The 11,492-nt window shown below is 36.5% G+C and overlaps 3 protein-coding genes across 10 annotated transcripts in view; 2 read left to right on the plus strand and 1 right to left on the minus strand.

Moving 5' to 3' along the window:
* Positions 1 to 3,019, plus strand: part of LOC110026833 (protein EFFECTOR OF TRANSCRIPTION 2-like) — a 25,898-nt gene extending 22,879 nt beyond the window's left edge. The window contains exon 4 of the transcript XR_002294253.1: positions 2,781 to 3,019. The gene's annotated coding sequence lies outside the window, so the exon portion shown is untranslated. The remainder of the gene's footprint in view (positions 1 to 2,780) is intronic.
* LOC110026843 (protein trichome birefringence-like 11) overlaps positions 1 to 6,405 on the minus strand; it is a 20,084-nt gene extending 13,679 nt beyond the window's left edge. The window contains exons 1-5 of one of the 5 annotated variants that reach the window (XR_002294266.1): positions 5,872 to 6,405; positions 5,379 to 5,768; positions 5,079 to 5,237; positions 4,229 to 4,758; positions 3,765 to 4,169 (exon numbers count right to left, since the gene is read on the minus strand). Coding sequence is in view for 2 of the 5 variants with exons in the window: in XM_020728022.1 (XP_020583681.1) it covers positions 4,386 to 4,758; positions 5,079 to 5,237; positions 5,379 to 5,768; positions 5,872 to 6,221 (1,272 nt within the window). In the remaining 3 variants the exon portion in view is untranslated. Of the gene's footprint in view, positions 1 to 3,764; positions 4,759 to 5,078; positions 5,238 to 5,378; positions 5,769 to 5,871 lie in introns of those variants that run through there. The other 4 variants (XR_002294264.1, XR_002294265.1, XM_020728022.1 and 1 more) reach the window with 4 other exon arrangements.
* An 808-nt stretch (positions 6,406 to 7,213) lies between these two features.
* Positions 7,214 to 11,492, plus strand: part of LOC110027337 (protein FAR1-RELATED SEQUENCE 6-like) — a 6,644-nt gene continuing 2,365 nt past the window's right edge. For 2 of the 4 annotated variants that reach the window (XM_020728725.1, XM_020728716.1), the window contains exons 1-5: positions 7,214 to 7,530; positions 8,001 to 8,198; positions 8,334 to 10,397; positions 10,487 to 10,597; positions 10,700 to 10,792. In XM_020728725.1, coding sequence (XP_020584384.1) covers positions 8,106 to 8,198; positions 8,334 to 10,397; positions 10,487 to 10,597; positions 10,700 to 10,792 — 2,361 coding nt within the window. In that variant the 5' untranslated portion in view covers positions 7,214 to 7,530; positions 8,001 to 8,105. Of the gene's footprint in view, positions 7,531 to 8,000; positions 8,236 to 8,333; positions 10,398 to 10,486; positions 10,598 to 10,699; positions 10,793 to 11,492 lie in introns of those variants that run through there. The other 2 variants (XM_020728734.1, XM_020728743.1) reach the window with 2 other exon arrangements.

Here is an 11,492-nt window from a genome sequence, read left to right on the forward strand (position 1 = left end):
AAAAGGACATTTTGTGAATGCCAAATGTGTACATAATAAAACCACTTCAGTACCTCAACATCAACTACCAGCAAAATAAACATCAATACCAATTGCAAACTAATACAAAAATAACAAAAAAAAAATAACACCAAAATATGTCCATAATAACACCAAAATATGTCCTTAAGGATACAACGTATTTATCATAATAACATTTAAATATGTCCATAATAACACCAAAATATGCTCAGAATAACATCAAAAGTTGTCCTTAATAACACAAAAATATGCTCACAATAACAATAAAATATATCCATAATAATACCAGAATATGTTTTTACTAAGGATACAACGTAGATATCACAATAACATCGAACTATGTCCATAATAACACTAAAATAGCTCCAAAATAACATCAAAATATTTTCATAATAACATCAAAATGTCTATTATAACATCAAAATATTTCAAAATAAAATCAAAATATGTTCATAGTAACACCAAAAAATATTTATAATAACACCAGAAAATGTCTATAATAACACCAAAATTTTGTCCAGAATAACACCAAAATATGTCCATAATAACACCAAAATATTTCAAGAATAACACCAAAATTTGTTCAGAATGACATTAAAATATGTCGATAATAACATCAAAATATGTGCTAACCAAAATATTTCATGTCATGATTTCTCGATAAATTTTATACTTGATGTCGACTACCTGGGGTTTGGGACCCGACAATGACAGTGTTAATAAGCATATGAATCCTAAAATAAAAATTTACAAGTCTAAATCACCTAGTCTGATCCTCATTTTGTTAAGGAAAGGAATCGACAATAATTATATCCTAAAAGTCTAAAATAATAAAAAATAAATGTCACACTTTAAATATAAATGTTTTAAATGCTTACTACATCAATGATGGTCATGTTGATCTAAGATTTCAATTAGAGGGGTCAAACTTTTAAATTAGGATTTTCAAAATAATCAATTGAAATTCAAATTAAAAGTCAATCATTTAAAACATGAAAGCAAAATCAATCCGCTTTCTGTAATAGTTTGTCAAGAATGACAAATTTCTGATTGATTTCAGCTCATAAAGATCGAATGTCACATCAAATGCATATTTATATTCATAATCAAATTAATTGCATATTAGTAAGAACGTGGCTTGAGTTTTCTGTCCGCGTGATTCTGCCGTCAAAACAACACCTCAAAATAGCAGTTCCTCTAACTGAGTGGTTGCTCTTATATTACAGTCACAATCACATCTCGTATGTTCCCAAATAGTTTTTTGCAATTTTAGTTGTGAATCATAAGGGTACAATTGATTGACACAATGTGTAGGCTCAGGAAGTCAATGTATGGCTTGAAGTAGTTTCCTCGAGTCTGGTTTGACAAGTTTAGAAAGACTATGGTAGGCATTAGATACCAATAGATTAATCATATGGTGTTCATTTGACACATGAGGGTCACACCACTAAACTTATTGTATATATTGATACATCATTGTCACCAGTGATGATGAGACATATTGCCCAACTAAATGTAAGATTGAGTAATGAATTTGAGGTGACGAATCTTGGACAGCTCACATACTTTCTTGGAATTGAGTTGGCTCGTGGACTTGAGTAGATGGTCTTGTTCGAGAGAAAACATGCACTAAATCTTCTCACGAAAACAAAAATGCTGACTGGTAAGCCAAGCTGAGTGCAGAGGCAGACCAGAGTATGGTGGGTCGTCTGATATATCTGTGTCACACTCGACCCAACATCTCTTTTGTAGTGAGCATGGTGAGCCGCTAAATGCATAATCCAAGAAAGGGTCATATAGATGTAGTGTATCAGATTCTAAGGTATCTGAAGAGTGCATCAGAGAATGGGTTGACCTTCAGGAAGAATGACATGTAGACATTGGGGGCTTTTGTGATGCTGTCTGGGCTAGTTGTGCATATGACAAAAGATTTAGCTTATGATACTGCATGTTCCTAGGTCTCTTGAAATAACAAAAAACAGTATGTAGTAACGAGGTCAACAACAGAGGCAACATACAGGGTCATGGACTTGAGAGTTGTCGAGATAATATGAGTGAGAGCCTTGTTGGTCAAGCTCGATGTGGACCAAGGAATTCAATGAAGTTGTGGTGCTACAAGTCCGCAATCAGCATTGCCAACAAGCTGGTGCAACACGATAGAACCAAACATGTGGAGATTGATAGATTCTTCGTCAAGGAAAAGTTGGATAACGGGCTATTGGAGCCAAGCCTAGTAGCCACTGGAGAGCAAGTGGTTGACTACGTCACCAAAGGACTCAGTTCATTAGACTTGTCTAGTTTATATGACAAGATGGGCTTAGTGGATATCTTTTACCCATCTTGAGGGGGAGTGTTGAGAATTGGACCTAATTTAGGGTCCTATTGGTACAAAGGAAATAATGAAGAAGTTTAGGGGTTTATTTGTAAAACATTATAATTCCCTATTTAAGCCCATGTTATAAATGTACAATGTAGGTTTGAGCAATTCTTTCTTCACTTATATGTCTAATCCCTAAACTTCCATATTTACATGAATAACACTCATCTTTATCACGTCATCAAAGGTATTATCATTGCGCCTTTTCATGGAGAGGTTTAGGATACCATATTATTATAAGTGTAAATATGAAACTTTGGGTGTTAGATTTGTAAATACATTATAATTATGATATTTACGTAAATTTTTCTATTTTTTGTTGCATAGCTGTTATAGTTGTTTTGTTTAATATACTTTTTTATATTTTTTTGTTTAATTGCAGGCAGTAAGCTCAATGCGCCTGCTCAATAAGCTAAAGCAACAGCAGAAATAGATTGGTTATTAGGCCGGTCTTTAATATTGTTGTTATTATTATTAGTGTGTTATTTGTTACGACCAAATGAATTTGAATTGAATTACTTTATTCTTAGGCTTGCTTGCTTTGTTTAAAAAACTAATGCAATGTAAAAATATTATCTATTTTGTAGGGGAAAATAAAAATAATGTACTGTATTTGAATTACAGGGGAGTTATTTGGCTCAATCTATAATAAATGTATGGCTTCATTTATTTATTTATTTATTGCTTTTTATTTATTGCTTAGTTTGAAGTGTTTGAAGTAAAAAAAAAAACAAGTAAAATACAAGGCCGGCAACTGGCGGGCAGACGGGCGGCCAATGTCGGCTTCGGGTGGATAGTTGTTAGGGGCAGATAGGCAATTGGGTGGTAGTGGTGATGACAAGCGAGCGTGTGGTGGTGGGCGATGATCGTGGACGGTGAGGAAAGTGGTGGTGTGGTGGTCGGAGACCATCATCTGTGGGTGGTGGACAACGACTGTTGGCAGGTGAACGATGGCTCTTGGTAGGTAGTGCTGGTGGCAACCAGTAGTGGTGGCAACTTGTGGCAGGCAGCGCCAGTGACAATCAGTAGTGATGGCAGCTGGAAATTCATAAAATTGTGTATTTAAAATTCAGCCAATCCAACAAATTTCAAATACATAAAAAATTGAACTAACAAATGAATTCTAAATGTATCGTTTTTTTATAATGCATTTGAAATTATTCTGACCAAACGTTTGGATTTGCAAAACTTAGGCTGCATTTGAAATTATTTTGACCAAACGTCTGGGTTTGCAAAACTTAGGTAAAAAGAGTGCATTGCACTCTTTGCAATCAGCCAAACAACCCTCTAGTCAAATATTTTTGGAATCTTCTCAACAATATATTTATTTCAATTTATGAACACTTAAAATTCATATCATCCCTCTGTTCACTACAAAGCTTCACAAACATAACAATACTACCTATTTGCAACATAATTTAACCTTTGTAAAACACCCAAAATCATTACAAATATAACAGTTCACAAGTTGTCCATCTTAAAAACCATTGTCCTAAATGAATGTTGTGACAGATTGTTTATGATGGATGTTGTCCACCGCTAAGAACATTTGCGATGATACACCCTCAAGTTCTTTGCAAATTTCCGTGCAAAATAATCTGCAAACTGTTTTCTAGTGGTGAAATTAGCTTTCCAAAAGCTCAAAACAAATATAAAAAAGTAAGAGAACTCAAATACTTTTGCAACTTGCAAAACTTACTTTGAATATCTGTATGGATCTCTTCTTTCTCAATCAAAAAACACTATTTTTCTCTACATCAATATCCTTGCCCTCGATTTTTTTTTTCTTTTCTTTTCACACTGTGACAGCATTCTCATTGATTGGATGACTTGAAATAGGCAATCGGCAACTAGCTTCCTTACTAGTTAAACAATTTCAATAACTGTAGCAACTATCCTCTTAAACAGTTATCAAACTGAATCTGAATTAAAAGTTGGATGAAAGTTGAGAATCTTGGTAATATGATTCAGTATTCAGACCTCATATTCACTGTGTCGATGAAGGTAATGGACTTTGACGGATCGAAGACACTCTTCTGAGAAACATTGCGTACAAAATTTCATTCCACGCATCAGGAACTCCGGGCAAACACCAGTGGCTGCAGTCCTCTCTGCTATCAGTTGTGACGCTTGCAGGGCTGAGGTGATACAGTGATTGATGGCCATCCTTCCTTAATGCTGTCATGTAAGTTATGTTTAAGAGCTCCAAAACTGAAAGTGAGGAAGCAGAAGAACTGTCTGAGGATGAGCTTGTGAAAGGTTCGAGGAAAGGAAACCATGAGTTGGATGACAGTTGAGAATGGTTGGATTCAGGGAGTATTTCTTGATGGCATTTTCCTCCACTTTTCCAGTCACCATTTCTACACAAGTAAGAAGCTGATACTTCAGTTATCTAAATAAAGAGCTTTTAAAATTAGGGATGAAGGTATGAAACAATATGCGATTCAGAAAATAGTTTGGACTTAACTACCATCTTTTTCCTTCAAAAGAAAAATCAAAACGCTTGCTTACAATGAATCCAGAAAATAGTTTGCTGTTTAACTCTTTCCATCATTGGAGAATGAAGTAGAGGCAGAGCAGATTATGAACAGAATCACATAGTTGATGAGATTACTTCAAAAGGAAAAAAGCTAAACTATAAACAGCTGTAGCAGCAATCTATGTTGAAGAAGTAAGGAACCTGAAGTGGACAGGAGAATATGTGCGGAAGAAGACATGAGTCTTGGTTGTATTAACTTCTTTCTGGACCCATTTAAACACCGTGTTCATTGATCTCAGATATGCAGTTTCCACACTCATATACTTCTTCACCTCCGATCCTTCTTGAAAAAAACGCCCCCTTTGGAAGGAAGGATTGCATATACCCCTTTGAAAAAAAACGCCCCCTTCTTGGGAGATGCATATACCCCTTTGAAAAAACGCCCCCTTCTTGGGTGAAAAAAAAAAAAAGAAAAAAAGAAAGAGAAATCAAAAGAATTACCCTCCGAGAGTCTTCTCATGATTCCACCAGTGGCCAGCATTCAAAACCAGCACATCTGCATCCCTCCATCTGGAGGAGTATTGGTCCATAGCATCCAGTTTTACAGTGCTCTTTATCTGTTTTGACACACCTCGTGGGGGCCTCCCATATCGAACCAAGAAAGGAGACCTGTAGTACTCCAAAGTACAGTTATAGTCCTTAAACTTGAACACCAAGAATCCTTTATGTTTACTAATCGGGCTTCCATTAACTTCATAGATTGAGCCCCTGTCAACTATGGCCGAATACAACATGCAGAAGAGAGACTCCCATTGGTTCCTCCCAATGGAATCCCCTGCAAAAACTACCCTCCTATTCCTTATCCTCTCGAGCATCTTCTTCGCATCAAAACTTGAAGAAAACAGAGGAGCAAAATTGTTATTTGTTTGATCAGTATTCTTTGAGGAAATCAGAAAACTAAAACATAGTAAAACGTATTTCACAATCAGTTAACCTTGGGAGAGTGCAGCGTTTAGGCTTCCATCGCCATTTGGTATAGAATCTGTCGGGCCTGCCGTTCTCGGTGCAGCGGAAACCCTCGTCCAGAAAGGGGCAGTCTTTGGACTGATAAAGCGGGTAGCTTTCGTCCCAAATCCACTCCCCATCAAAGAAATCACATTCATCTCCTCCACCTTCAAACCTCTCCTCCACCGGCCAACTCCCAACTCCGCCGCGATCTACTCCGGGGACTAGTAGGTTGACTCCGTCGATGAGCACAGCGTGGTAGCAGAACCAGCGTGTTATGAAGACGAAGAGGAAGACGGCAATGGATGCCAGTATGAGAAGAGGTAGCGCTCGCTCCATCTAGTATTTCGTTTATGTATTTACCAGGCTACACCAATTACATTATGTCTCAATTAATCCTCCCTTCTAATGAATAACAACCTGTTCCGTTGAGGGCTCCCATTTCTTGTTGAAATCGCCCATATGAAGTCAACATGCAATACGCGATACACGACACGAATGGTGGAAATCGTGGCGCCTGCACGACTTGGTTTGGCGGGTACCGAACACAACGGTTTATATATATATATATATATATAAATCTTTCATGCTATGAAGGGATATGACAAGAATGAATGAAAACATTGATGAATTAGGCATCTGATTATATTCTTGTGAAATATTTGCTATCATTTTAACATTTTTTTTTATAAGAAAATAAATAAGCGAACATAATTCAATCTTGATAGAGAGTGATTTATTTTAAAAATTAAGTAATTTTTATTGTTGAAAATTTTAATATATTATTATTCAAAGGTATTTTAACGTCATATTCTAATAAAAAGACTTGTCGCAATTAAGAATAAAAGATAATTGGATGAGTTTTAATAATATGAATGATTTCTTCTCCATTGATTTTTTTTCGACAAAGTATTTGGCATCATTTTAATAATATAGTAAATAAAAATAAATAAATAGTCAGGATTTAATTTTGCAGTGTAACATAAATATGTTATACTATTACTTAAAAAAATGAACACAGGTCTGATTTATAAATAGTTCATTGTTCATTGTAATACCAGCTTTTGCATCATATGCTTTTGATTAATGAAATTTCTTAGTATATTCCCCTCCATTTTTAAGGTTAGTAGGGGTATGTATGTAAATCTTCCAAAGAAATTATATTCGGATATTAGTCTTAATCTATGCTCACGTTTATGGCGCGAGAAGAGAAAATGGAAGCTCAAAAAATTGGAAAAGCCCAACATCACGCATCTAAGCCCGTCAGGCCCACTTCCATCTAATAGATGAGGCCCGCCATCCTGAGAGGTGTTGTTGTGGGTTACCTGCTGCGGGTCTACATCTAAATTCTTAATGTCCCCCACCCCCTCCCTCACCCTCCTCTCTCTCTCGCTATCATCGCGTCAAAGGAAACCCTAAATTTATTTTCTCCCTTCTGAAATCTTACAAGCAGCTGCAGAACTTATAGTAAGATGATGTCTTGGGAATCCACCTTTCTATGGCATGCCGAATATTTTTTGTTTTTCTGTTGGTTGACACAAACTCCTCGTCGAGCCCTTATCCCTGCTTTTGAGTTCGAATACTTCCACTAGGAAGCTATTGTTATATTTCCTCTTCCCAAGATGAAGCAAGCTTCATCTTTTCTGAGGTTTGTGGTCCGTTGTACTGCTAATTACTTATTTTCTTAAATTAGATCAGTTTTGATTGGGTGATGGAAAAGTGCTCTGTTTTTTCTTACTTGCTGCATTTATGCCACTTGAAATGTTAAATGAGTGTGGTATTGCAGCAACAACAAAGTTACAGCTCACTTGAAATGTTATTCAACTGTTCTAAAAAAGAACCAAATGGTTAATTCGGCCAAACCATGGAATTTATGGTGCATGTTTGAGAGTCAAACAACCTGTGTACCTATTATATTATTTAGCGTTAACAATTTCTTCAACCAAGTTTTTTTCTTTTCTGTTGGTCTGTTTTTTGCCCATGGATTTTACACACTGGATAACATCACAAATTGATGGTTGTCAGATGATTACTTACCATTTTACTTTTCTCCTATTTTAGCACATTATTTGAATACTCTTCTACTCCAGTTATTGATTGCACTTTCTTCTGAACCAGGTGTATCAGTGGTGCATGATGAATAAAGCTATTTTACTTTGCTTTCGTGTAAATTTAGAGTGTCATTCACTATTTCTGGCATCTTCTTAATGGTTGAGTTCTCAGATGGAAGCAACTCTTGATGCGACCACTGAAATTATTAAGGTGAAGGAAGTTGAGATGAATAGAACAGTGATCCTGGATAATGGAGAATCTCAGGTGTTCGTATCATTATCGTTATCATATGCTTAAGAAAGTTCAGTGTTTCTTAATGCCTTTTGTAGCTTTTATCATTTTTTTTTCTTTTATTCTCTTATTTCAATAATTTTATTGCGTTCCCTTTCTTTTTCTCAGGAGATGCTACCTGATTCTTCTAAGAAAGATGAGATCAAGGAAATAATCACAGATGACAACAAGAAACCTAATGTTGGAATGACTTTCAAAACATATGATGATGTGTCTAATTTCTATAAGCAGTATGCTCTACGAGTAGGGTTTGGTGTGATCGTCAAGAAATCTTGGTTTTCAAAATCTGGCAAGTGCAGGAGAGTTCTAATGGGATGCTCTAGGGCAGGGAGCGGACGAGCAGATGCATGCTATCAAGCAAGGCTGACTGCCAAGACGAACTGTCAAGCCATGATAGGTGTAAGGAGGAGGGATGATGGTTTACTGCACATTGTGGAAGCTAATCTTGAGCATAATCATCCAGTCAGTCCTTCAACAGCACAATCCCTGAGATGTTACCAGAAGATGGCATGTGAGATAAATCTTATTCATTCTGCTGGAAATAGAAATTCTCACCTTGTTGAAAAGGGATTTGGAAATCCTGTTGAATTTGGGATGCTAAAGCTTGGGGAAGGGGATGATGCAGCGATTCATCAATTTTTTTCACGAATGCAGAATAGAAATCCAAATTTCTTTTACTCAGTGGATCTTGACCAATATGGTCGTTTGAGGAATCTATTTTGGGCTGATGCAAGGGCGAGGGCTGCATCATTGTATTTTTGTGATGTTGTATCATTTGATTCAACATACTTGGCTGTAAAGTATGATTTGCCCCTTGTTTCATTCATTGGGACTAATCACCATGGTCAAACGGTGTTGTTGGGTTGCGGTTTGCTTTCAAAGGAAACTGTGGAGACATATGTTTGGTTATTTAAGACTTGGTTAGCAAGCATTATGGGATGCCAGCCAAATGCTTTCATCTCAAATCACTGCAAGGCCATCCAATGTGCAGTTACAGAGGTGTTTCCAAGAATCAGGCATCGCCTCTGCTTATATAATATTATGAAAAAAATCCCTGAAAATTTGAAAGGATATGCAGAATTCATTGCGATAAGGAAGACACTGAAGAAGTTGGTATATGATTGTTTGAGGGTTGATGAGTTTGAAGAAAGATGGAATAAAATGATAAAGGAATTTGGACTTGAAGGAAATGAGTGGCTTAGTGCTTTGTATGAGAACCGACATTCATGGGTTCCGCTTTATCTCAAAGACACTTTTTGGGCAGGCATGTCTGTTTCTCAGCGTGGTGAGAGTTTAAGCTCATATTTTGATGGATTTGTGAATCCGAAGACAACAGTAAAGCAATTTCTTACTAAATATGAGACAATCATACAAAGCAAGTGCAAGAAGGAAGCACAAGCAGACTCTGAATCACTCTATAAGATACCTTTGATAGCATCAAAATTTTACATGGAAGAGCAGCTATCAAAATTGTACACTCTTAACATCTTCAAAAAATTCCAAGAAGAGTTAAAAGCCACCATGTATTGCCATGCTTCACCAATTAAGATAGAGCGGCCTATTTGTATCTTTCAGGTTAAAGAATGTTCATATATGGAAAATGGTAAGAGAACTGAGAGCAAGGACCATGAGGTCTGTTACAATTCAGAAGAACTTGCTGTGCATTGTGCATGTGGTTTTTTTCAGTTTAATGGAATTTTATGTCGGCATTCTTTGTCAGTTTTTAAGTTGCAACAAGTTTTTGAAATTCCATCTCAGTATGTCCTTGATCGCTGGAAAAAGGAGTTTAAGAAGTTGTATCGTTTGGCTCGTTACTCGGAGGATATAATACCTAGTACCCCGGGGGAGCGTTATTCATACTTGTCTGTGCGCCTACTTCAACTTGTAGAACTAGGATTTGTATCTGAAGAGAGGTTTCAACTTGCATTAAAACTAATTAGGGAGCTAGAAAAATCTCTTCTGGATGATCCAGAAGGCAGAGACAAGCAACCCCGGCTTCTCTCTTTTGAGACCCAGACCAGTCAGTGTGTTAATGACCTTTTGTCTTCACAATTTGCTATGTCAAAGGTTTGCAAGAACCCCACTTCTTTGCACACAAAACGAAGAGGTAGGCCGCCAAAAAAAACCAAGGAATCTAACGTAGATTTGTTAGTCCAAACAAATAAGGAGCAGGTGATTGACCAATATAATGCAGCAGTTCTATTTCATGTTATTTATTTATTTATTATTTATTTCAGATTTTTTTTTCATCTAATTATCAGGATTTTCTGAGATCATCTCTCATCGGGAGTGAGAACCTTGTATTTCAAGCAGCCTCAACTTCTTCACCTCTTGATGTACATCTTGGATCACAAAGAGGCAACGATTTAATGGTTTCATTCATCACTTTATTCTTGTAGTTGCCGTTTTAAACTCCGGTACCATTTACCAATTAACCTAGTCTGATGATTCCTGCTTACTGTTTTGAAATTCAGGAAGACGTTAACTCCAATGAGCTGTCATTTGGTACTCATTTTGGCGTGCATGATAACCCTCAGCATCACCTGGGAGGTCAAGTAAGACTGCAGGCAAGCAATTCAGTACATACATATATATTTTTTACTATTTTTGGTTCACATCAGGGATCAGCTTTAAGCTCATATCTTTTTGCTTGAGTTTTGGATGGTCTTACTGGACACTTACAGGAGGATGTACCTTGGTGTATGCTTTTTGCTGATGATATTCTTCTCGTGGATAAGATGAGAGGAAAAGCTCACGAAAAAACTTGAACTATGGAGATCTATCTTGGACTCTAAAGGCCTTCGTTTGAGTAGAACTAAAACTGAATACATGGAATGTAATCTTAGTAGTAGTAGCTCTAGTGACAAAAATGTAACTATGGGTGATTAAATTATTAAAATGTGTGAACGCTTTAGATATCTCAGGTCTATTGTTCAAAGTGATGGTGGTATTGATGGGGATGTTATTAGTAGAATTTAAGTTGGTTGGTTAAAGTGGAGGAATCCTTCAGGTCTATTGTGTGATAGAAAATTACTGCTTAGACTCAAAGGAAAATTTTATAAGATGGTGGTGAGACCTGCAATGCTCTTTGGCTCTGAATGTTGGCATTTAAAAAAGAAGCATAAAACTAAGTTAAGTGTTGCTGAGATGAGAATGATTAGGTGGATGAGTGGCTTTTTACACTTAGAAACGATGCGAAATGAATATATTCGTGATAGGGTTGGTGTAGCTCTAGTGATGGACAAAGTTAGAGAGAGTCGTCTTAAG

Source organism: Phalaenopsis equestris, unplaced genomic scaffold (genome assembly GCF_001263595.1).
Source record: "Phalaenopsis equestris unplaced genomic scaffold, ASM126359v1 Scaffold000002, whole genome shotgun sequence".
In the NCBI taxonomy this organism is placed as follows: domain Eukaryota; kingdom Viridiplantae; phylum Streptophyta; class Magnoliopsida; order Asparagales; family Orchidaceae; genus Phalaenopsis; species Phalaenopsis equestris.